The 25,614-nt window shown below is 47.5% G+C and overlaps 1 protein-coding gene across 1 annotated transcript in view; it reads left to right on the forward strand.

Moving 5' to 3' along the window:
- The window catches only part of SLC44A1 (solute carrier family 44 member 1), a 73,390-nt gene that overhangs the window by 29,243 nt on the left and 18,533 nt on the right, over positions 1-25,614 (forward strand). Inside the window, exons 5-9 of the mRNA XM_078876961.1 lie at positions 1,496-1,586; positions 7,037-7,200; positions 9,160-9,249; positions 21,878-22,017; positions 23,156-23,342. Coding sequence (XP_078733087.1) covers positions 1,496-1,586; positions 7,037-7,200; positions 9,160-9,249; positions 21,878-22,017; positions 23,156-23,342 — 672 coding nt within the window. The remainder of the gene's footprint in view (positions 1-1,495; positions 1,587-7,036; positions 7,201-9,159; positions 9,250-21,877; positions 22,018-23,155; positions 23,343-25,614) is intronic.

A 25,614-nucleotide genomic window follows, 5' to 3' on the forward strand; every position in this document is an offset into this window, starting at 1 on the left:
TCCATTATGGGCACGACACACGCAGTGCGAAATTACGGCTGTCCATGACATTTTGTTGAACAAGAAAAATAAATAATGGCACTTCACTGAACGGACGGAGAGATCTCAGAAATTAACCTCACACCTAAATGCATGCGATGTAACTGTTTGGGATTATATACATGTGTTTTGTCAGTCCGTGTTTATAGCGTTTGACAAAAAGTGGTATATCCATTATATTTTTTTGGCTTGCACCAAGTCATCCCTCTGTCGTATGTATGTTTGTTCAACTTCTTTCGCACTGTACGAAGCCAACCGCGCTAATTGCAAGTGCGGGGGAAGGACCACAAACTAAACACCTAAAAAGCAGTTCTCGAGAAATGAGTATTTAATCTAAAATTGCATAGCTCCAGTGGCGCTTCCTAATATCCAGACGGCTGCAGACGCGCACATGAAAGCGTGCGATGCGGTGACCGTCTTTGTTAGCCAAAAGCCGCCGCTACGAGGATAACCGGAGTTCACGGGATGGTTTACTCGTAGGCAAACGCAGTGCGGAAGTGTCTGATTCCTCAACGCAGTAGGTGGACCAAGACGGCTTTTTTTGTTTTCGACAGGGAAAGTTTTAAGACCGTGTTCGGTTGTGCGTGTTTTCCGTAGGCCATGAGCCACAAGTCGTTTTTTTTATTGAGTTAACATTTGTGGAAATACAGCTTAGTCGTGGCTTGCGGGGGGCACCATCTTCAGCCACGGCATCGCACGGCGCAGCGCTGTTCTTGCCCTCCTCCGCTGCTGGCTCTCCCTTCGCTGGCATCTTTGGGGATTGGAGAATCGTCGTTTGTCTTGAGTCGCGCTATTTTTGTCGTGCACAGAGGCCCACGGGCCGTGCCCTACGGGCGGTCGGGCTCTCAAAGCCGAGTTGTTCTGCATCCATCAGTAGCCGCCATAAAGCTCCCCTCGCTGCCAAAATTGTACGTGTGAGATTAGTGGTGGGGGGTCTCTTTTGGAGCTGGGGACTGATCAAAAGCTTTGTTGTTTTTCCTGCCTCAGCGTTGGGACATGATTTTGCTGATTTAGCCCAATCGCGACTGCCTCTCATCGGCAGAGGGGAAAGACATAGCCGCCCGATTGTAATCCTGGTAGTATTATTTTAATCACCACTTAAGCATCAGTCGGCTACGAGTCATGTTTAACCCCAGAGTCTTGTTACGGATGTCTTAGAGGCCTCAGGCAGGTTTCCTGGCTCCAACTCCAGGACCCCCTTGACTGTTTAAGAATAAAAATAAAATTCAAATCAAAAGCACATAATTATTCCGTAAATTCCCAAGTGATGCACGGCATTGCGGGTGGATCTTATCTTGATTGTTTACAAAAATGGAAGCGAAGGCGGCGTTGGCACGTAAGGCAACGGAGTCGTAACGCGAGCGTTAAGAACACCCTTCTGTGGGCCACTTCTGTGCTTACGGTGGCGTGTGCGTTGAAAGTGTTTTTTTTCCCGTGTGTGATTTATTATTCGCAGGTTCTAGCCTCTGCGATTACTCGGTGAAGCCTGCCGATTACAAAGACATCCTCGCGGGCAGCACTTGTCCCAAGCTGCCGGTGCCAGCCAGGTATTGAGCCCACCGGGATGCAATCACCACGCCTGTTCTTCGCGCCTGACAGTCGTGCCGAAAGGCAATTAAAACTCAACTCTATTTATTTTACCAGGTAAGGCCCACTGAGCTTTTCAGAGTTTTTTCACAAGCAACCTGGCCACAAATAATATCTCAACGAAGTGGCTTACGTGGAAATTTATAGCAGCCAAATACTCTAAAGCGCATGTTTCTAAATGTGGAGGGGAAGAACCGGAGGACCCGGAGAAAAATCCACACGACCGCGGGGAGACAGAGACACACAGCAAACTCAAAATATACATCAGGCGTCGGGGTCGGGATTGAACCCCCGACCTCCTGTATACCAGGCGAGGGAGTTAACATATCATGACGAGATTTACGAAGAAAATAAGGTCGGGGCCCCCACCCTGTTTCGGCATGTGTGGGTGCGGCGCTTCGCTCTGTCATGTATCCCACTGAGCCTGCGATTAAAATTGCACGTTCCCATAACTGGGGCCAGTCTGCTCGGAGGACATCCCCACTGTTGACCTCCTACGAGGTTGTCAACCTTCGTATTGACCTCGGCGATGATGGGGCCGCATTTAAACATGACGGTAGAATGCATGGGCACGTAGACATCTTGGTCTACACTTTTGAGTGATAGTTATATTTTGTGCTGCTGTAGATATTTCAGATCACTCTGGTTGCGGTGGCTTCACTCGCATTTGGAGAGGTTGACAGGTCATATGCTGGTTTGGGGTTTGACTCGGCCGACAATTCCTCCTGGGGTTGTGAAATGTCAGCAGCAGATGTGCTTTGGAAAGACTGGCTCCCCCCCCCCCCCCCCACACAATACGTGTTTGAAATTCCCATTGCTGGCTCAGGGTTGCCTACAGTGATGAGCCCTGCCCTCTTGCTTCAGTGATTTCAGATTATTGTACAGCTGGAGCAGTTAGCTGATTTTAAGTTGCTTAATCGATTACAAAATCACAATTGATTGCTTTCATTGTGATCGATTACTACTCGAGCCCTTTAACAAAAAACGCCAGTCACCCCCGACATAGTTGCCTTGCGAAGGCAGGAAACCTTCCTTGTACAAGCCACGCCCAGTGTGACGTGGCCCTGCCCATTACCGCCTATCCAGTGGCACACTTGGGAACAGGCGAGACTTGATTTTTTTTATTTTTTGGTCTTGTCGGATTCGTCGAACACTCGAACCGAAGATTGGTACAATTAAGCCCTTGCTATCATCAGATAACCCATCTGTAACTTGATGAATAACATTCTTATAAATTGTACTTTTATTTTTAAGGTAATGTTCATGTTAACGTAATTTTTGGAAGGTACTTACAATATTTGAATACACAACGTTTGTTGTTCGCAGCAGAATATTACGTCTTAAAATGTTCTGCTTCTCAATAATGTTGCCATTTGACACGTTGAAACAACAATATGTTTTGATTTGTTTAATTCAGTATTTGGGAGGGGACTTTTGCAATTTTAAACAAGTTTTGATAACTGGTTAGCTGATGTTTTAGAAGTAAAACAATTCCACATCCGATATGTGATCCTTCCTTTGTTGCTTCAATTTAATGTGCCACGATTTAACAGCAAGATAACACAACTGTAGACCTCATAGCTTGCTCCACATGCATTGGCTGCCCATATATCACTCTATAATATCAGTGGTTCTTAGCCTGGGGTGCACGCACCCCCTGGGGATGCGAGATGCCCTTTCTGGGGGTGCGATTTTTTTAGAAAGTAAATCATCGAAAACACTAAGCACAGGCACATAAGTACAACTACTTTGTTTCGTCAAACCTACGTATTTATTAACATTATACATTTAACGATTGAGAACCAAACCACTGCGCTATATCCTTGAATGATCACAAGCTGTCGGCGAGATAATTTCCCCCTTTAAATTGTTTTGCTAATTTCTATTCCATGAAAGTAATCGTGGAACGCAGTACTTAATAGATGCAATCTGATAAAAAAAATTAAGAACTCGGATTAACGATAACCCACCTTTGGGTAATCTCATTACAGTTGCGTTACGTTGCTAGCACGCTTACTCCACAGTTCTGCTTTGATTCCACGCGGTGCATTCATTAGGCGTGGTATTGCAAGCGGTGTTTGTTTGTTCGACTTAGCGCTGACACTGACGGCGGGGTAATCTCCCGCTTGCCGTGTCGCGCCAATTTTGCCGAGCGGCCCTAATCCCGTCGTCGCTTTTGGAAGCGGGCGCCGCGCCATGCCGCTCGTTTTTTTCGCCCCCATTCCGTTTGCAGTCGCGCAGAAAAATGCGATTAAAGGGCTAATGCCAATATTCTGCCACATTCCCAAATTTTCTTTAGGCTGTTTTTGCTCGGCCTGCTTAGCAGCACGGGGAGATAAGCGGCCAGCGTAAAAGGTCACAACGGCGGCCAATTTGCATTTAATGGTTTTGTAAAAAACATCATTCATTGCGTGTCGTCGGTGACAGTTGGCAACGTTGCGACGGCTACCGAGGATGTAAACTTTGGCCGGCGTTTATCGGGGAAATTTTGACTACCTTCATTTTTTGACAGGCGTGTGTTGTCATCTCACGATACGCAGGCTGCAGAATGCTTTGTAGAAAAGCTGTCAGTTGCATTAAATACCCCGCGTCCAAAATTTCGATTTGAAGCTTTCGTGACTGCAGGGATTCATCTTCTTGGTTCTTTCGGTAAAGTCACGTAGAAGGGAAATAGTAAAATAATAAAAATAAAACATAAAATAATTCTCACGACGTTTCGGCCACAACACAAGCAGCCGTCCTCAGGTGAAGAACAGGTCTGTCATTCAGACACTGTCTTTCCGACAGACCTGTTCTTCACCTTAGGACGGCTGCTTGCATTGTGGCCGAAACGTCGTGAGAATTATTTTATTATGTTTTATTTTTATTACCCCGCATCCGTCGTAAATTGTGTTACGGTTGGGTTATATATTTCATGCGTCGCTTACATGTCGTGCATCTGCTTCTGCATTGCTAATTTTATTTTCAGTGCTGTGGCATCAGCGCGTCATCGGTTGCACATAATATAGTGCCGGTGCTGTCGTTGCCTCGGCTTTCATATCTGGGCTGGGTGTCGCGCGCCTGTAACTCAGCACTTGGGAGGCGAGCATTGGTGAATCCGCCGTAGAACCTCCAAACTCTCAAAACCCCACTGGGCTGCAGGGTGGCTGGAGGCAGTAGATTTTTAAATCCGTCTTTGCGGAAGTCTTGATACCCCAGTTTGCATCCACGTGCAAGACGCTCGCAAAACGGAATTTGCCGCATGTAATTCGAGACCGTTCTGAAAAAGAGTATTTAAATTCAGAGAGGCTTTCCTGAATTAAGGACATTATTATTATAAATCCCACACAGCATTCAGCAATGGCTGCTGCCAACTCACAAATTGTACCAGTCAATATGATTTGTTGCGTAGTCATTTGACCATCATTCATTCCGTCTGGGATGGGGGATCGTTGTGTTGTATAAATTCTTGGCAGAGATGGTTTTACTTATGCGACCGTGTTGACGCTTTTTCAATGCCTTCTCCTGGTTTGAAGTCTCGCCACGTCACACCAATACACGCTCCGATCTCTCCGCTGGCTCAAAGTCTCCAGTCCCACGAGATCGCCGACAGAATTGTCCTCACCCTATTCAAGATCCCCCATGGACTGTGTCCCCCTCATTACTTCTCATCTCTACATTTAGAAACATGCATTTAGATGATTTTGACCGCTATACAGTAAAACCTTGGATTGCGAGTTACTTGGTTTGCCAGTGTTTTGCAAGACGAGCAAAATTTTAAAATAAATATTCATTTGATTAACGAGCGAGGCCTTGCAATACGAGTAGTACGTGTATAAGCTTTGTCTGCCGAGCGTCACGTGATCACAACTGATATACGAGTGCTATGGATTACAAACACGTTTCGGGAACGAATTATGCTCGCAATCCAAGGTTTTACTGTGTAAGTTTCCACGAGATAAGCCACTTTGTTGTTGAGCTATCGTTTGTGGCCAGGTCGCTTCTGAAAAAAAACCTACAAGCTCAGTGGGCTTTACCTGGTAAGATAAAAAATCTTTAGTGTTATTTGCATTTTTTAAAATAGTTATTTGTTTACCTTTCCTATACTTTGCAGTATACCATTTACCCCATGCCCCTACTGAACGTCTGTGGAAAAAGAGCTTCATAGCTCATCGGATTCTTCCTGCGGTATAAATACTGATTAGCGTTATACTCCTTCACTTACTCTGCGCTCCAACAACCAAAGGCCTTCTGTTGAAGCTCCCCGGTCAGCCGTCACACAATTGCTGGTCGCCCCTCTTCCTCCACTGCGCCCATAATCTGGAAGCTCCTTCCCAGCCATCCATGCTGTCGATTCCCCGCCCCTCTTCTCAAGTACAGCCTTGACAAACCTCCTATTAAATTTCGATTTAAAGCTTTCGTGACTGCAGGGATTCATCTTCTTGGTTCTTTCGGTAAAGTCACGTAGAAGGGAAATAATAAAAATAAAACATAATAAAATAACTCTTTATCAACACAAATTATTTTATTATGTTTTATTTTTATTATTTTATTATTTCCCTTCTACGTGACTTTACCGAAAGAACCAAGAAGATAAACCTCCTGATCTTCCCCGCCCCGTCACCGGCTGCCACGATTCACGAGTGCCACTGTTGTTGTATGGCGCCGGGAGCTGCAGTTTTTACCGATCAACTCTTTATCAACACAAATTGAATTGTACTGTGACCTTTAAACAGGGTGGCACGCCCGCAGAGTGGCGCGCCTCACAGAAAGAGGCCCCTTCGTTAGATTTCCAACTCCGACTCCTTTTTGTGTCGTGTTTGTATGTTCTCTCCCTGCTGTGTGTTGGTTCCCATCTGGTTCTCGCTGTTTCTTCCCCACGGCTAAGGAAAAAAAATACAATGCAACATCACAATGCTAGAAGGATACCTGCAAATTGCTCAATTGAGATTGTGCGCAGCAGAAGCAACAGAAACATTGCCCCCGCTGCTCCACCGCTGTGGAAACTTGGTTTGGGCCCTCCTGAAAACGAGTTGATACTAACTCATCGAAGCCTCACTGGGAAAAAAATAACAATGGTAGTGGGTGGCGGTAGCACGCAACGTGCGTGTGTTGGTGGTGTTGTTTGGCTTTTGGCTGGCCATCCAACAAAGACGGTCACCGCATCGAGCGCTTTCAAATGCACTTCTGCGGCCATCTGCAACCGCTCTTCCGTCAGATATTAGGAAGTCACTGGAGCTTTTCACTTCATAATAATCTAGATTGAAAACTCATTTCTTTAGAACTGCCTTTTGTGTTTAGTGTTATTGTCTTTCCCCCACACCTCCAACTAGCGCGGTTGGCTACGTACGGTGCAAAATAATTTCCTCCGTCACACGTACGTACGTGCGTCGTTGTTGTTGCCCGTCCCGTGTGTGGTTGCCGTCGGCAGCAAGCCGGTGCTGCACCGCTGCGTGCCCACGAACATCACGTGCTTCATCAAGTTTGCCGAGACGGTGGCCGGCGTCATCAACAGCAATGACATCTTCCACAAGGTGATCAGCGGCATCATGAACAGCAAGGACGTCATCATCGGCCTCTGCTTCCTCGCGCTCGGTACGAATCGGTTTGACAACAAGAAAGGTCTCCCCCGTGTCGTCTTGACAGACTTAGAGTGCTGTGAAGCGAGCGCCTGTGAAGGCTGGCGCGGCAACAACGTTCATCGCATTCGAGAGCGAGGACTCTGGACAATATTCTTAGGTTTTTTTCGGTAAAGTCACGTAGGTAAAAATAATAATAAAATAATCAATTAAAATAAATCAATTAAATCACGACGTTTCAGAGGCAACACAAGTCTCCGTCTTCAGGTGGGACCGTCACAGCTAAATTTACTGTATCAAGATACAGTAGACGGAGACTTGTGTTGCCTCCGAAACGTCGTGATTTAATTGATTTATTTTAATTTATTATATTATTTGTATAATTTTTTACCTACGTGACTTTACCGAAAAAACCTAAGAGTATGAATCCTTGCAGTCACGAAAGCTTCAAATCTAGAATAGACGCTGGACAACTTCCAGGTCTTAACAATTTCACGAAAAATATAATGACGTAATGAAGTTTAATCTGTCCTGATGATGATTAAATATATATTCCTACGAACAAAAACATATTCACTGATTTATTGCACTCTGGGATAAGTGGAACGTTATGTTAATGTTCTGAATTGCTCGTGGAGCAGTAGCAATTGTGGTGCAATCTCGCAGCACTTGCACTTTGTACAAGAAGCAACACGAAACGCTCGTAAATTAAATGGGCCAAACGTCCCAATGCAGGACCCCTCCTGCATTGGACTCGGTGATTTTCTATCGACGTCACAGTTTGCCGACACACAATCCAGACGGAACACTGCATTCATTTCCCACAAATGTGTCTGTTGGAGCTCGGAAACACGTGTCTTTTCAAGGGCAGCCACTTGCAAGAAGCCAATTAAAAAAGTTTTCACGACTGGCTCCCGGGGAGAAATAACTTCTCACTAATAACTCGAAAAGAGCCGGTGTCTGAATTGAATCTTGACTTAAAGCTTTCATGACTGCAGGAATTCATATTATTTGGGTCTTTCGTTAAAGTCACGTAGATAGGTTCAAAGAAAATAACAATTTATTTTCAATAATTTATTTTCTTTTAACCCATCTACGTGACTTTACCGAAAGACCCAAAGAATACGTCTTAAGTGAGTTTTGTTGCCAAAAGGAATTGTGCTGCAATGCGTTTAAGTATGTGTTGTTTACTATATTTTACAGACTGTTAATATTATCAAGTGATATATTCAGCAGGATATTGACACGTCATTTACGTAGCATATATCGCACTGGAGCTTTCTTGAAGGTTTGTACGTTGAACTTCTATCGTGGACAACTTGGACAGCTTAATGTGTTAAAGAGCATAGATTGTATATGCTAATGATTAATTAATAATATGGTAATGATTAATTCATTGTTCATCCATGACAACCTCTCTGAGTGTCAAGACTTTCAGGAAGGTCCTATATTATGTGAGGAACGTATTGCCCGTGAGTTCAAATGTTCTGAATTAAGTAAAAAAAAAACTCCAGCCCCCACTGTATATATAGTTGTCAGGCAATGCTAATTATGACGCTGGTTAATGTGTTTTCAATCCTCTAGATGCACGGAAGTCGATATTTGCTGTTTCACGTGATGACGATTTTAACCCTTTGCCCTTCCAGAGACATCTGCAAGTTGCAGGGTGGGGTTCCCCGTTCACAGCGGAGTCCCGGAACACGCAAGCGGTCCGGCGTTAATTTTATTTTAAGAGAGGCCGTAGCGCCGCTGTTTGTAAGACTTTGTTACTCACCGCAGAGAAGCGCAGCGGCACGACCGCCAATAGCTGACTCTACGATAGCTGGCGCCAAACTGCGCCACACGCCCTCCCGCGTGGCCTTTTCCGTAACGGAATCGGAAGAAAAAATTGACGACGTTAAGCGTGTACCTCGTCGGAATGGGAATGGTGTGGAGGGCGTCCTCATTTGACTCCGTTGTCGTGTCTGCGTGGCAGTGCTGTCCATCATAATGATGCTGGTTATCCGCTACATCTCCACGGTGCTCGTGTGGATCCTCACCATCCTGCTCATCCTGGGCTCGCTCGGTACGTACGGCACAGAGAGAGAGAGAAGTTTCGCACCACCTCTCTTCCCCCCCCCCCCCCCCCGGTCCGTTATCTCATGCTGCCAATGATGGTGGTTTGGAGAAAAAGCTTCCAATACCAGTCGACGGATGTACTATCCTATGCTATTTTATTTTACCAGGTAAGGTCCACTGAGCTATGGATATCGCTCTTTTTCAGAAGCCACCTGGCTGTCACAAATGATAGCTCACCAGAGTGGCTTATTGCGTGGAAATGTCATCGCAGTCAAATACTGTAAACGTGCGTTTTAAAACCGGGAGGGTAAAAATCCACGCGTTCACGGGAAGAGAGACACCGCAAACTCCAATTATACAGCAAGCGTCACGGTTTGGGTCGAACCCACGGCCTCCTGTATACCAGGCGGGGCAGTTAACAACTCGCCAACGGGGCGCCCCACATGCTCGGCCTGTCGTCGCTGTGAGGTCAATAAAACGGCGACCGTTGTGTGTGAAGTCGACAGTGTTCCACCCTTGGGAGAGCGTGGCCCCCTCTCAGAGCAACGTGGAATTTCCATCCAGAGCTGAAGGCCCACGAGACTGACGTTGCCCTGCTCAATTGCCTGTTTGATCCAGGATTCGATTTGACTTTTGGAGTAATTGTTCAGTACATTTTCCTGAACACGTCTCACTGAACAGGGGTTTGCTGCCCATGAAGGCCAAACTATTTTCTGCTTGCCGAGTGAGTTAATCAGGATGAGGTTTGTAATAGGATCCTAATGCCTTGACTAATGCCCAATGCTGAGGTGTTCTAAATCCTCAATGCTGAGTTGATAAAACTAGGCTCAATGCTAGATATAGAGGCTCTTTCCCGAACATATATTCTCATAAAAATCCAAAGGTGTGTGAGAGTACACGATGTTTTTTGCCAGTTATCAACTGAAAGCAGCTTACCGAGAGTTTCAGTTTTCATCTTCTTGGTTCTTTCGGTAAAGTCACGTAGAAGGGAAATACTAAAAATAAAACATAATAAAATATTTTATTATTTCCCTTCTACGTGACTTTACCGAAAGAACCAAGAAGATGAATCGCTGCAGTCACGAAAGCTTTAAATCGAAATTTCAGTATTCAGTTTATTTGGTATAGCCCTGTGAACCATTCGGCTCTTGAATCGGGTGCAAAACAAAAACATGAACAAGAAACATCTTAAAGTGACTACGCGCCCATCGATTAATGATATTTATTAAAAACTGAGAGGATTTTAAAACGAGTAAGAAAATCGTACGAGGTGCTGTTCACACAAAACAGGACCCTGGATTGTTGCGCAGACTCCAATACAGCGTTCCCTCGGTTAACGATATTAATTGGTTCCACGAAAACCATCGTTAAGGTAATTTACCGCTAATCGAATACGGGAAATGCATGTTAAAGACTTAATTTGTTCCAAGACGTTGACCTTTTTCACCCTAAAAACAGAGTTTATAATATTCAGACATGCAATTTTAATAAATATACGTTATAAGAACATTAAAGCTTTAATGTTAATAAAAAAAACATGGATAAATAATGAATCAATGGAGCATCAAATACAAGTTCTTACTCTCGGCTAAGAAGATTTTTGGCTTAAATGGCGTCACTGATTGGCCAAGGTGCGATTGGCCGAAATTGACGGGGCCCGCGTGATACCGTAAACTTATCGTGAAGAGAAACAGTGAGGCTGGACCCCTTTGGGAGGAAGATCGTTTATCGAAATATCGTTAATCGATCAACGGACCACTGTATTGTGTTGTTTTTATTATACATATGTTCATAAGCATACTTTTCCGGAGTACATGGATCAGATTTGATGTTTTGTAGGCTTCACAGAGTGGCCATTGACGATGGGAAACATCCACGAGGGTGTTGGGGCAAGTGAACGTGTTGGCGGTTCTACACCGGTGGTGTGCGGTATATATAAAAAAGAAAAAACACTTTTTGTGCAACAATTTTTTATTTTCCCCGCAATTCGCAGCCCCGATCAGAAAATCTTGCGTGGTGATGGTGCGTCACAAAATCAGTTCTCGTGATGTCGAAACAGTCGGAAGAAGAACGGTTATGAGCAGCTAAACACACGAGGAAGCTTTGCAGTCTGTTGCCCGTATAGCAGCCTCCAGCCATTGGCTGGCTCTGTGCTCCAAAGGCAGATTAGACTCCTCTTGCCCGAGACTTGGTAGGGACGGTTCCTCGATTCATTCCCGGAGTCATTTATGTTGGCGGATGGCGGCATCAAGAGATTACCACTCGCGGCGTCGCACATTCGAATGGGGAAAGCGGCTGCCGAATCTTAAGTGCAACTTCTGATGGAGAGTCTGCAGCTCACTCAAGGGCAACGGCAACATCGTCAGACTGCGTTACGAGGACCGGTGTGTTACGTTGCACCGGCGTACCCCCAATACGTCCAAATACTCGTGTAATTGGACACATCGGATCTGAGCGCTGCCCCGGGGTGTGAGCTGTTACCGCTGTACCCATAGCAGCAGCCGCCCCCAGGCAGTGATTGTCAGAGCATTGCTGTATCCATTGAACCCTGCCACATAAATAAAATAATATATAAACCTCTTTTTCCAGGACAGATTGTGACAGCACTTTTAGGTAGGAGTCACAGCGCTAGAGGGATGACTTACACTTCTTTTTACCGGCTTTATAAACTTTTGCCGAAGTGAAAGCAAACTTGTGAGTGTATACGAGCGCGCATCACCGTTTGTTTGAGCTGGTATTTAAATCTCTCCATGGCCTTGCCTCACCGTGCCTCGCTTCCGCTCTCAAATCTCTCCTATTGCTCACCGTTCCCCCCTGTCTCCTTGTGCACGATCCACCGTTTCTGCTCCTTTTCCCTACTCTGCCCCCTTGCACTTGAACAAACTTCCTCTCCACATGAAGCAGCGAGCACCCTCCCTGTCCACTTTCCACTCCTCCCTCAAGACCCCCCCGCCTCTTCTCCCTGGCCCCATCCTTCCCTCCATCCCTAGGCACCCACTATAATTCCCGTACACACTAAACCTCCCTCCCCCATACCCCATCACCGTATCACCTTTAGCTCCCCTCATTGTACCGCTCATAACCCTTTCAAAGCGCCTTGGATAACAGCGCTATATAAATATAAGATATACACACGTAACACCGCCGCCGCTCGTCTGAGGATTAAACGCAAGAAAAGTCCGTCTCGGGGAGCCTTGCTCTCCGGCGCGCACAAAGAACGAGTTCGTCCGCGTTTACTCGCCCGCCTTGTTCTCGGCCACGCTATTTCGCGCTTCGCCGGCCCTGCCACGCTAAGTGGTTTGCCTTGTCCCTCCCAGTCCACGCCGACAGACTCGGGAATTCATTACCTCCTCCCCCCCCCCTTTGCCTTTCCATCCCATCGCAGTGCGTATTTTTTGTCGTCGTTAAATCTGATGTCGGCCACTTGCCCCATCCACTCTAGTGTTTCCGATGTGGATTAGATTCACAGTAGGCTCTTTTGTGAGCGAATGTGTTGTTCAAGTGAGTAAGTGCAGTCACATGCACTCGCCAGCCTTTGCTCTCGAGCACTTCCCGTGTTGCGCAAGGTGTGTGGTTATTAAAGAGTTGATAATTACACGAACACAATTTTTGCTCCTTTTGTAGTAAGTGTTATTTCGAAATTGCTTATGCCTAAAAAGTATAGAAAATTACCTATTTTCCAGAACATTCCAGATAGATTCCGTGCTGAGTAAACTTGGAGTAACTTCCTAGAACATTTCTAACTCCTGCAAGTTTCACCAGTATCTTCTTTTTCTCGGCGTTTGCCTGTCCGCGTTACCTTCAGCGGTGTTTTGATCGTATCGGTGAGCGGTAGCGTGGCCCCTGACCCCCCCCCCCGCCTCTGACTTTAGGCACAGTTTCATGTTCCCTTCCTTTCGTATCAGTTTGAAGATCACTCTTGAATCAAATGGCCATTCTCCTCCGTTCAGAGTTTCTGTACAGATCGTATGTATGATAACAACCTCACCTGCTTTTTTCAATGTTGACTATTAGTTAATTAATCTCCTCTTACGTCCAAGTATTATAACTCTTCATTTGCTGCTGTTTTTTTTTAAAGGCATGAACCGTAATACAGGAGGAAGGGGGCGGCGGGGGTGGGGGGTACAGAAATTGCGTGGAACGAAGTCCGAACTCGGTGCCTCCTGGGTTCTGGGAAGGCGAGGAGCGTGGGACACGCTGCCCCTCCCCCCCACTAGCGATGTAGGCGACTTGACTTGAAGCTTTCGTGACTGCAGGAATTCATATTCTTCGGGTCTTTCGGTAAAGCCACGTAGATAGAAAAACAATAATAATAAACATCACTACGTTTCGATTTCTACTTACGTGGCTTTACCGAAAGACCCAAATAATAGTCGGGGACTTGCGAGCAGTTAGAATGTCGGCGGGTCTTTACAATTGGTGGTCGTCCAAATTCGCTTTCGTCTCAGAGTTGACAGCTCTCCCCGTGTCTTCGCAGTATTCCCTTCAAACTTTCTATTTCTATGACAGAGTGTACCGATCCCTGGCCTCAGTGGGATCCAGTCTGGGCCTCTATATTTTTGGACGACATCCGATCTGGAATTCTATTTTCCGATTAACTGGGTGTGCCGAAGAGCCAAGAGAAAAACTGTTGAAACGTGGCACCGTATTCCGCACTGTGAAAAGGCCAATTGACACGGGAGTGCATGAAAAATTAACTACTACTGTAGAAAGTGAAACCTTCAAAGGAGTAGGTTTAAGTACCTGTGGTGGGAAATTAACATCCAAGCAAGCTGCATCAAAAAACAACCTTGCGGATCTCGTCAAGGAGCATAAACCAATATCACGCAAACTGTGGGCATCCACGCAGCGGCTTTGCCTAACCATTAAACCAAGATGGTCACTTCATCGCACGCTTTCAGATGCGCTTCTGCGGCCGTGTGGAACGCTCTTCCTGCCGACGTTAGGAATCCACTGGAGCTGTGCACTTTTAAATCATCGCCTAGTTTGTAAACTCATTTGTTTGGAACTGCTTTTTGTGTTTAGTTTGTTGTCCTTCCCCTGCACCTCCGATTAGCACGGTTGACTACGTACGGTGCGAAATAAGTTCAACATACATACGAACACGAGCTATGGCAAGGGTTAACTTGACACAGATAAATATCTGGAGGAACAAAGCATTAACAAATGAAAACTGGGACTTGTAATTTCAACTGTCTTGCCACTATTGTTGTACGGACGGATAATCGTTGGCAATGAAGAAAAGCGATGAGCCAAGAATAGAATGATGTGTAGATGTGATGCTACAGACTCATACTTCACACTCCCCGGAGAGCAGAAAGTACAAACGAGTCGGTACATGAAAGGATTTTCAAACAGAAGAGGACACTCCTGCACACGATTGAAAACGGGAGCAACTTTTGGTGTATCGTGAGAAGTAGCTGTAGAGAAGATAATCGTTTGATGTCTGCGGTGAGAAGAGGCTGTGAAAACAAGATTGGAAGACGGCATTAGAGGGACGATTGAAATGCAGGAAGAGCAGAACAAGCCAAATTAAAACGAAACTATTTTTTCTTTTTCCAGACGGGGCCTGCTAGATGTTTTTCAGACGTGACCTAACCACAAATGACAACTCAACGAAGTGGCTTATAGCCTGGAAATTTATAGCAGCCAAATACTCTAAAAAGCACGTTTCTAAATGTGGAGAGAAAAACCGGAGGGCCCGGAGAAAAATGAACGCGACAACGGGGAGAACATGCAAACTCCAAATTATTTAGGCGTCAAGGTTGGGATCGAACCCATGTCCTCCTGCATAGCAGGCGAGGTAGTTAACATCTCCTAGCCACCGTGACGGCCCTGAGACCTGAGAAAGACCAGTGCGTTGCCCATCATGGATGCTGCAAATGCCAGCAGGGGATCGGCTAAATAACTGAAAACGGCATGAAAAGTTTGTCCTCTTTTTAAGGCCGTGTTGTTGACTAATGTTTCGAGTATTTTAGAGACTCGAGCGCCATGCCAAATAAAGGCAATAATCGTAATTGTGCGGGTTCACAACGGCGCACATTATCTCATGAATGACAGTGGCCGCAGAGTGCTGCAAGCGTGCAGCAAGATGATGGCGTTCCAGGTGGAGCGGCGGGGGAGGGACGCTGCCAGCACTGAGCACAACGCCTGGAGGGACGGTCGCGGTCCGATGGCGAGCGGACAGGAGACGGTCTGCCGTGAGCCACAGGGCAGCGTGACGAGCAGCAAAGGAAGATTTTACAGGGGACAACCAAAAGTAGATCTGATAATAAGCGTCATTAATTTTAGCACGCCCGAGTTGAAAATGACTCACTTCCCCCGTCTTTATTTACGTCCGTTACATTGCGGTCGTTTCATCGGCTTCGTGTGACGCGGTGAATGTTCTGCTCGGAAGCCTCGTCATGAAAATATTTTTATCTTCACTAGTTCAAAATATGTCAAGGTTTAAAGTGGTGGTTTCAGCCACCAGTGTTAGGAAATCTACATTCCTATGGCAAAGGGGCGAGTCTGTTCCGTATGTTGTGCAGTAGAACCACGCGGAGACGGAGTACTACAAGAGCTGTTACCCTTTACTAAATCACTGTCACACTCGACATCCTACGCTCACACCAGTGTAGGTGCACTCTCTCTTGGTCCTTTACCCCACACACTGAATACCCTCGGCTACCCAAGCTACCCTTTGGGCTCTTTCACTTTCACTCGTCTGCCTGGAGCGGGGGGTTCAGCCAACACCACTCCGCGACGAGGAGGGAGAGACCCCTTGCAGCCGATCCTTACCCTGGCTCCCCACGACGACCTCACCTTCGTCACGGGGGGTGGGTCGCCCTTAAGAACCCCTTGGGGTGTCTCCACCCCATAGCTCGGACCCACCTTTGTTCCCGAAGGTTTCCCTTACACTGCCCGTGACGTTACGTCATCCTTGGCTGTCAACCCGCTCGCACCTCCTTCTGTTCAACACCTCATTGGTTACTCACAATACTCCTCGACACATAGAACAACAGCCTTTGACATCCCACAAAGCGCTGATACTTTAGCTACCCCACGCAAGGATAATGGATTGAGTTCAATCACTGCCGGAGGCGGATCTTGAAACTTCCCAGGGTGCTGGTCTCGAAATGTCAACGTTTCTTTAAACGGGGACCTCCGTGAATTAACATCGATGAGAAATCAAATGTGCTTCCGCTGGCGATTATAAATGAAATGCCAACTTTACTGGCATTTGAAGGAAGGCGGCGGGGTGGACGATCACTCCTATGTTTCCTCGACACATCGGACAGTGGTGACGGACCACAAGCAAAAGCCGAGGCCGCCGACGTCAGCTTTTACAAGAGGAAAGGTGGCAAATCTGTAGCGTGATGTGTCACCCCCTATCCCTTGGCTGGCGGGTAGCCTTTGAGAAACAACGTCGCTCCATAATAAAAGTCTCACTCAAGTCATCGAGGTACAAGTCCAACCATCGTGGGAAAGAAACTAAACCGAGAAAAATTTTATTTTACCAGGTAAGGCCCACTGAGCTATGTATTGTAGCTCGCTTTCAGAATCGACCAGGCCGCAAATGATAGCTCTACTCAGTGGCTTATCATCACGTGGAAATGTATAGTCGCAGTCACAATGCCCATAGACGCGTGATGTTGATTCTAACTGTGGAGGGAAAAACCGGAGGACCCGGAGAGATATGCACACGACCACGGAGAGAGAGACACGGAAACTCCAAATATACAACAGCAGCCGTCGTGGTCGAGATCGAACCCACGACCTCCTGCACACCAGGCGGTGTAGTTAAGGAACAGCGACGAATTGTGAATCATCCGCGTATATTTGTGTGACGTGGCTGAATGAAATGGCACAACGTGTCGGTTATGCAACGGTGTTAACTGGCGTATGTTTCTGTAGCCTGTGTAGTTGACAACTTCAGCCCACTTAGCGTTCCTATATAAAACGGGTCACGCGCTTCGTCTGGGTACGTTGCCAGTCCTGTCATTCTAAAGCGATTTTAACATTTGAGTTTTGTCAAGCTACAGCTGCAGACTAATTGGATAGTCGGCTAAAACTTACTGAGAGTCGATCGTGATTGGGTGGCATGTTTTTAGAGATTTGTAATTACGATCATATTTCGTTTAGATCTTTCGGGCGACAGTGGTAGCTATTTATAAGCACATACCCACTGAGAACCAGGCCAGCTGTGCTGACATCTGAAGTAGGTTACTTATTTCTAGATTTCGAATTTACCCCCCGCAGCATAACAAAAGGCTGCTTAATCTTAGCTTTCTTATCTACTTCCGCCCCTACATCACAAAGCTTCAGTTTAAACTCCATGCGTTGCCTCCCAGCACCCTCCTCGTTCCTCACATCGTTGCCTCCCAGTCCACAGCCCGCCCACACACTCACCATGGCCCCTCCCCTCCCTCCAACCCCCGCGACTATATAATTCCTCGTCACAGCCATCTCTGAGACACACTTAAGCGGTTGTGCTTTCGCTACGCCCGAAACGTCGTGATTTAATTTAGTTGTTTTCATGTATTTTATTTTTTACCTACGTGACTTTACCTAAAAAACCAAAGAGTAGTGTACTTGTGTTGAGATGCGAACCACGACGCGGAGGCAGGTCTTCTTAAGGGCCGACGCCAAGTTCATTACGGGCTGATGCTTATGTGGGACGGTTATTATATTTCTCCCCAGGGGAAGGGTACTGGGAATCCCGAACACCCACCCCGGCTCACCCGGGCTCTCCCCTCGGCACCGACCGAGGGATCCGCCAACTCGGTCGGCCGGGTGAAGTAGCCACCCTTGCCCGGTGCTAATTCCCCCCTACCCTGGGTCCCAACTTCTACCCTTTCACGTTCCCGGCTTCGGCGACGACGACCCCGCTCACGTCACGGGTTTCGGCTTCAATACCCCAGGGGGACATGACGTCATGACTACCCCTCAACACTTGTTCCAGAAGTTGCCATTTGCCACTCCCTGACCATGTCCTGGTATAAGCACGTGTTGCTTATGCGAGGACTGCTGATATGGTGTGCTTATATGCCAGTTCTACTGATTTGTCATTGTTGTAATAGTAATTTCATTTTATTGATCGTCATTCATGCAATTGCATCCCACGACGCTGCACATCAATTATCCAGTTGCGTACACAGATAATACAAAAACAGCAGAATTGGTGGTCACTGAGCCAAACGATTGTACGCATCCAACAGAGGCTGTGCATCGGACGCATTGCTAAAGTTTGCAGATAAAGTTTTTAAAGATAAAGCTCTTGCAGAGATGGTAAGGTGCCCCCTAAATGAATGTAGACTTCTGCGCTTTCGTATGGAGGCCTTCTCCTGGCACGATCTTTTGAAGTGCCATCACGTAAAACCACAGTGCGCGCTTGTCAAAGAGGAACTGCTGATGCATCCTCTACCCGGGAGCTCTTAAGAATTACAGCACTTCCTCGTTATTCACGTACTCGCTGTCCGTTATTCTTGGCTAGCCGCGAATTGCAATCTGGAACTCTGCATGACTGCATCGAGAGAGAGCGAGAGAGAACGTGATGAGAGATGATAATTTTCATGTATTAAGATCTTATTTATGTATTTAAGGTAATTCATTTAAAAGGCCAATATTATATCAGCAAAATGTGCGATTAGCGAGCATCTCCAGAAGGCATTCCTCCCAAATGACGAGGGAATCCTGCGTGGCACTCGGGTGAGCCGTTTGTGGGTAAATGACGAGTGATTTGAAGAATTATTTGTATGCATTGTTCTTATTGTGAAACCCGATTAATTGACAACGAACGTGTAACGTTCAAATCATAGCAGCGTTTAATCCATCGCAGGCTTCGGATCGCTGTGAAAAAGCATTTACGATCATTGAATAATATCACCAACGCAGAAGGTGAACAGATATTTTTAAGCGGTCGGATGAAGCTAACCCAATTACCGTAATTGACAGCATAACATTTGCAGTCAAACAATTTGTTTTCACAACAGTTGGATTGTCCCCGGCATGTCCACATTGGTATTGTGTAACTGTTCAAATCAAATGAGCCCCCGTTGCCTCTCATCTCACCGCTTCCATTCGTGTGTGTGTGTGTGGGCGGCGGTGTAGCGGTTAGTATGCTGTGCTACGAACCCAGCGACCCGAGTTCGATTCCCTCTCATGGCGAACACCGGTGACGATTATCAGAACCGGTCCAGGGCCTCCCCTAGGTCGACACAGCCTAAGATGAGTACCTGGTGCGGTGTGTAAACATCGCCACTGGGGAGACAAGGGCGGCCGGGCGTGGTGCTGGCCACCCACTCCCTCGTGTACCGTTCCGGCCTTCATAGGTGCTCGCAAACAGCACTTGCCCGAACAGTCTGTTAAGGCTACACGGGGGGAATCTTTGTCTTTGGGGCTAGACCTTGAGCGCAACCATAATGGGCTTGGCAAAAGGACAACCCCCGCCCCCCTCCACCGCCTGACCCGTTTTTCAAAAGCGGCTTAAAGTAATAAGGTTACGTGCATAAGTTCGGATTAATCTGGCTGATAAAGAAACCCCCTGTCTGTCTCTGTCTCCCCCCTTTCGCTCTACGGAGACAATTCTGCAGGTTCAGTCGTCATCCCACTTTTCCCCTTCCCAAAAAAAATTGCTGGGTCACGGCATTTGAAATGTCACGTTACCAATTAGGGTTAGATGCCGTTGGGGTTTGTCGCTTTTTCCGCGTGCGGCATCGGGGACCTGCCTGGTCCTTTTGTTTGTCGGACCGTTGAGGATGACAGGAGGCCCGAGACGCCTGCCCGTGACCCCTGCCCGTGACCCCGCATCATCGTTAGCAATGGGGGATGCGCGAGTCGGTCACCCATTGATACACAGTAGAATCGATTGTCCGGGTGCGGTTTATCCAATTTGCGGGTTAACCCGCGCACCTGCGATTTTGACATGAATTAATGACTTGTGGATTTTCCCTTAAGCCCAAATGAATCATCTAAAAGCAGTTGTACATTGTTGTACTTGGAAATGTTGTTCACAAGTCGCGTGCTTCAACCGAACAAATGTGTTTCTCCGGTTAATCCGAAATCCACGTGATCACCTCTACAGTACAGTAGTTGCATATATTTACAACAGCGTGCAGAGTTTGATTGATGTTGATTGGCATGGCTCTGCTGCTGTCCACTTAGCAGGCTGAGTTTACTGCGCTCGAGCAGGGAAGTGTGAACACTGAGCATGCGCATCGTCGATCGGTCGACCGATACTTTTTGGCATAGAAATCCGCGAAAAATGTATATTTTTGGGTTATCCGCGATTTTGAATTATCCGCGGCCGTCATTAGTGCGTATATTCGAGAGTCCCGTTTTAGACACATGTTAGTTCAATAGTCACCCCGCATCTGTTCTCATCGCTGCTATGCTCGAGTCTAAAAATTATCTGCCCGAGTTGACCTGGTTGCACCGAAGGAATTCATTTTTCGTGACGTCGATTTTGTTATTGTTGTTGTTTGTGTTTTTTGTATGTGCGATATTTTAGATCCCTTGTGAGTCACCGCTTGTTTGTTTTTTTTGTCCCGGTTCACATTTTTCTTAGTTGGGGCATTTTTTGTTTGTTTGGCTTCTGTCGTTTTGGGTGAACCCACAAATCTGGCTATCGCCTGATGAAGCTAGTTGTAATTACTGGCGAAACGTCTTACTGAGATTGTAAATGTTGTGGATTTGTTTTTCCAACACACCGCTGTGATGAACTATGAACGAATTGGCACATTCTGTTTACGTGACAACCCTTACTAGTTGGCTGTGTCGGCTGGTGTTGGGTTTTACGCGATCTAACCCAAAAAACCTGCGTTATGGATTAGACTCTGCCCCGTTTTCCCCTCCCCGAGTGCTCACATGCTTAAGCAAATTAAATGTTGAGCCGTGCAAGTTGTATTCAAGTGGGAAGACGGATGATAATTATAATAAATTACGAAGTTTAACAGCCGCGGGGGTGCAAAGGTCGACAATAAAACTATTATGCATGGCAATTATAGAAGCAAATAATCCGAGTGGGTCGACGGGGTCAGTGGTTTCGCTGTGTCCTGATTGGTTGCTGCTGTTGGCAGTGTTACACTTCCACCGCCATTTGTTTAACCAAGGAGACTCGCCGCACTCCACGCACAAAGGGTAATAAGCTAATCTTTTTTTTAAACCATTGTGACTAAACCAGGGACGTAAAACCACGTTTAAAACTTCCATCGCTCCAGACTGTTGCACATTCTCACCAAGGTAGATTTTTGTTGTTTTAATATGAATCGTGGTCAGTCCACTGCTGGATGAAGGCCACCGCTAACTCTCCTGGTCCTGCTATGTAATAATCCACCTGTCTCCACTCAAACTGATTTCATCACTCCATCTCCTCGGGCAAACGGCCTCTTGGGCGTAGTGTTTCGGACCGCACGGGTAAAACAAAACAACTGCAGTACTTAGCCTGTGGTGGGAGCAATGGGAAATGGAGCCGCAGTGGGGCACAAAGGCCGGGGTGTTCGGAAAGCCGTGCTCCAAGCGGAACGAAACCGTGACCGCAGTTGCCACGTTACGATGGGCGCCTGTGGCAGGTGCCTGTGGCAGGTGCCCGTGGCACGCCGCGGCCATACCGGCGGCGCGCCTTGACGGGACCGTGCCTGCCGTTGTGTTCTCAGCGGGGACGGGCGTGCTGTGGTGGATGTACGCCGAGTACCGCACGTCCGGCAACACCACGCTCCCGCTGCCGCAGCTGCCCATCGTCAAGAGCAACGAGCAGGGCCTCCTCATCTACGCCATCATCGCCACCGTCTTCACGGTAAGTGTTCGTACGCGCAGCAGAGCTGTCGGCCTCCTTGACCTCATTTCGTTTCCGCTGCCAAAGTGCTCGGCGACGCCTTCGTTTTACAGCGAAGGCCAAGTCCGGGGGGGTGCGCACAGCCAAATTCCATTGATGCCCCCACCGCACCTCGTCACCGCTTACATCGACGGGTGACATCTGGCCTCCCGAGGGCCCATCACCGCCATCTCATCGTTACACAGATGTCCCATCTCATTCGTCAGAGACCACTGTTACAATCCAAATCACTGTTACATCCCATTCGTCAGAGACCACTGTTACAATCCAAATCACTGCCCCATCCCATTCGTCAGAGACCACTGTTACAATCCAAATCACTGTCCCATCCCATTCGTCAGAGACCACTGTTACAATCCAAATCACTGCCCCATCCCATTCGTCAGAGACCGCTGTTACAATCCAAATCACTGTCCCATCCCATTCGTCAGAGACCACTGTTACAATCCAAATCACTGTCCCATCCCATTCGTCAGAGACCACTGTTACAATCCAAATCACTGTCCCATCCCATTCGTCAGAGACCGCTGTTACAATCCAAATCACTGTCCCATCCCATTCGTCAGAGACCACTGTTACAATCCAAATCACTGTTACATCCCATTCGTCAGAGACCGCTGTTACAATCCAAATCACTGTTACATCCCATTTGTCAGAGACCACTATTACAATCCAAATCGCCACTATCTCTGAGATCTACCAATCATGCCCCCCTTCTCAACGACGGGCTGTGCTCTCCATCCATCTAATCTGGGGGTGATCACCGGGCTTTTGTTTGCGAGGCACCCAGGATCCAGAATTCCCAGCCCCTTGGAGGTCAGGAACTCGCATCACTTTCCATCGCGTGTCCTTCTCCTGACCCCCCCGCACTTCGAGATGAGCACCTCCGATGAGCACGGTTCGCTACGTATGGTGCGAAAGAAGTTGAATGTGCGTAGAGTACATGCCACCCAAAACAACTTCCTCCTCTTGATTGCAGTTATTCACAGCTGCAGCTCGGAGTGCGATCTCCAACTGGGTCTCCCACCACTCTGCACGTGCACTGACATTGAAAAAAAAACCCTGCAACCGAACTCTCTCTCGCTCCCGGCCCGTACAGGTGATCCTGCTGCTGATCATGCTGGTGCTGAGGTCCCGCGTCAAGCTGACCATCGCGCTCTTCCACACGGCCGGCAAGGTCTTCATCCACATGCCTCTACTCATGCTGCAGCCCCTGTGGACCTTCATAGCACTGCTCATCTTCTGGGTCTACTGGATAGCCGTGCTGCTGCTCCTGGGAACTGCAGGTGCCTCCCTCCCTCTCTTCCTCCCTCCCCCGCACGCCCTTTGCATTTCCGCCCTCCTAGATGCCGTGTGCCGGGTCTCAAAACCACTTGGCTTTCAGGCATTTTGTTTTTGTAAATAAATTCGAGTTCACAAAAATGTATCCCTGCTTTGGACCCAGCCCATCGTCGCTGTGGGGTTTGATGCATTGAGTGCGCCACTGCAGAGAAGTCTAGAGGCGGTCATTCTCTGTTAGGTTTTAACGCCAGGTTCAGGGCGGCCGACAGAAATAGGTCGTCCCCATTGCTCGTTTGACACGCAGAGCCCCGGGCGTGTCACCCGCTGTATTTGCAGCTGATGACAGTGCCCCCGGGGGGGTTTACTTGACTCAACAATTGGAACGTCGCAAAATTCTAAAAGACCACTTTGGGTGAATGACTTCACCAATCGTTCCTCTGAGGTCAATAAAATTAGCATCAAAATTGCCGTGTCGACCTTAGGCGAATGCAGTTTCCACCCGCCAACTCAAAGTTTGCAGGGAACTCGCAAATTAAACATTGACAGTTTGGGTAATAAAACATTAGTTTGTATTTCGCGTCATTTTCGCAATAATTGCAACATGTCCCAACGGAACGTGCACCCACGGACCCACCGGAGGTGAGCGTGGTAGTACAAAGTAATCTTTTACAGAGGCTTTTTATTACAGCGTGATTCAAAATTTGAACAAAAAATATTGACATTTCCAGGGATGGGCATCGATGCTATTTTTGAGGTGGTATTTTTTGTTCTCTTCTCTGCATGAAAACTGCGATGCATTTTCACGTACAATTATTGCACCCATGCTGGCAACTCCAGCAATGTTGAAAGCGCACAATTATTTTCGACCTCCGTCACCTCTGCTTCTTACAAGTGACGACGTACGTGTATGCTTTGCGGGTCTGGTCGTTCGGTGTGTGCGTGCCGGTGATTATCGTCAAGTCCTTAACACTTCTCACAAGACGGGGTGGTCAGGCCCCCTAAGAGCGACGAGGCATGCGATGAGCCGCAAATGTGTGGTCGATTCGCGTCCACCATTGACGATCGCGCCACAAACAAAATGCCGCGTTGAAAGTTTCTGTTTGCCAAACGCAACGCGCGAGAGTGTCCGCTCATCTCCGTTTGGCGCCTTTTGAGTCGTGCGTTGATATTCTACCCTCTCAAGACCCGACATCTGCCTGTTGACTTGCTTACTAGTCTATTTGGACGTACTTTAAATGACCGCAGAGGGCCAATAGTCCCGAGTCATATTTCCGAATGTGTTGTCGAGTGTCCTCAAGCCAATCGCAATTTCCCACCCAGCCCCGATTTTTTTTGTTTTACGATTCCACCTTTTGCGTTAACCTCAACCGTAATTTTTTTTTTTAAGCGAGCGTTTTCAACCGTCACCGTCTGCTGTGGGGGAATGTGCTATTTTCACAGTCGGATGTTGGGAAACTTGAATCCAGGTCACAGGTCAATTCGTCGCACGGCTATGGGTATACCACATTTGTTAGGATGTCAATAAGTTGCACGTATGTTGGACTTCTTTCGCACCGTTACGTAGCCAACCTCGCTAATCGGAGGAAGGACAACACAAAAAAATTAATTAGTTTTCAATCGAGAATTTAAAGTGCACCGCTCCAGTGGCTTCCTCATGAAGTTGATGGTCCCATGGATGTACACTGCCCCGCCAAGGGAACGTGGCATTTCCACCACCGGCTCAGGGCCACCAAATGGAGATGAACACCTCCTCGTTCTTCTACGAGCAGGGAGATGCTTTGACTCGTTGTGGTAGTATTATGAATAATAATAAAAACATTCTTTGGAACTGGGCACCTAGGCTGGTCTTATACGTCGCCGTGTAATTGTACGAGGTTCCACTTTGCAGGCAGGTTGCGAGGCGGGGGATCCTGGCGTCGTTGAGTGCTGTTCCCGCGTTGATAGTTGGGCATTTGCCGCGAATGCCCTCTTGTGTTGTCGCCTCTCCCCCCTTCACACTGCTTCTGTTGAATTTCAGAGGTTCCTGTGGCACCTGGCCCGGCAGGTATGTTGAAAGCCTTGGAGGGGGTGGTCAAAACGGGGGGGTGGGGGGGGGCACATTTTTCACGTCGTCGGTGGAGCCCACCAAGCGTCACGCTCGCCCCGCCCACGCCCGCAAAGTCCGTTTGCGCGCTGGCGTGCCTGTTGTATTGTCTGCGGGCGGTGTCGTGCGACTTCGCAATTTGCACGTCGCTTTCGTCTGCCGCCGAGGAGTCGGTTGATCCTCGCGTGCGCGGG

This window comes from Lampetra fluviatilis, chromosome 46, assembly GCF_964198595.1.
Source record: "Lampetra fluviatilis chromosome 46, kcLamFluv1.1, whole genome shotgun sequence".
Taxonomy (NCBI): domain Eukaryota; kingdom Metazoa; phylum Chordata; class Hyperoartia; order Petromyzontiformes; family Petromyzontidae; genus Lampetra; species Lampetra fluviatilis.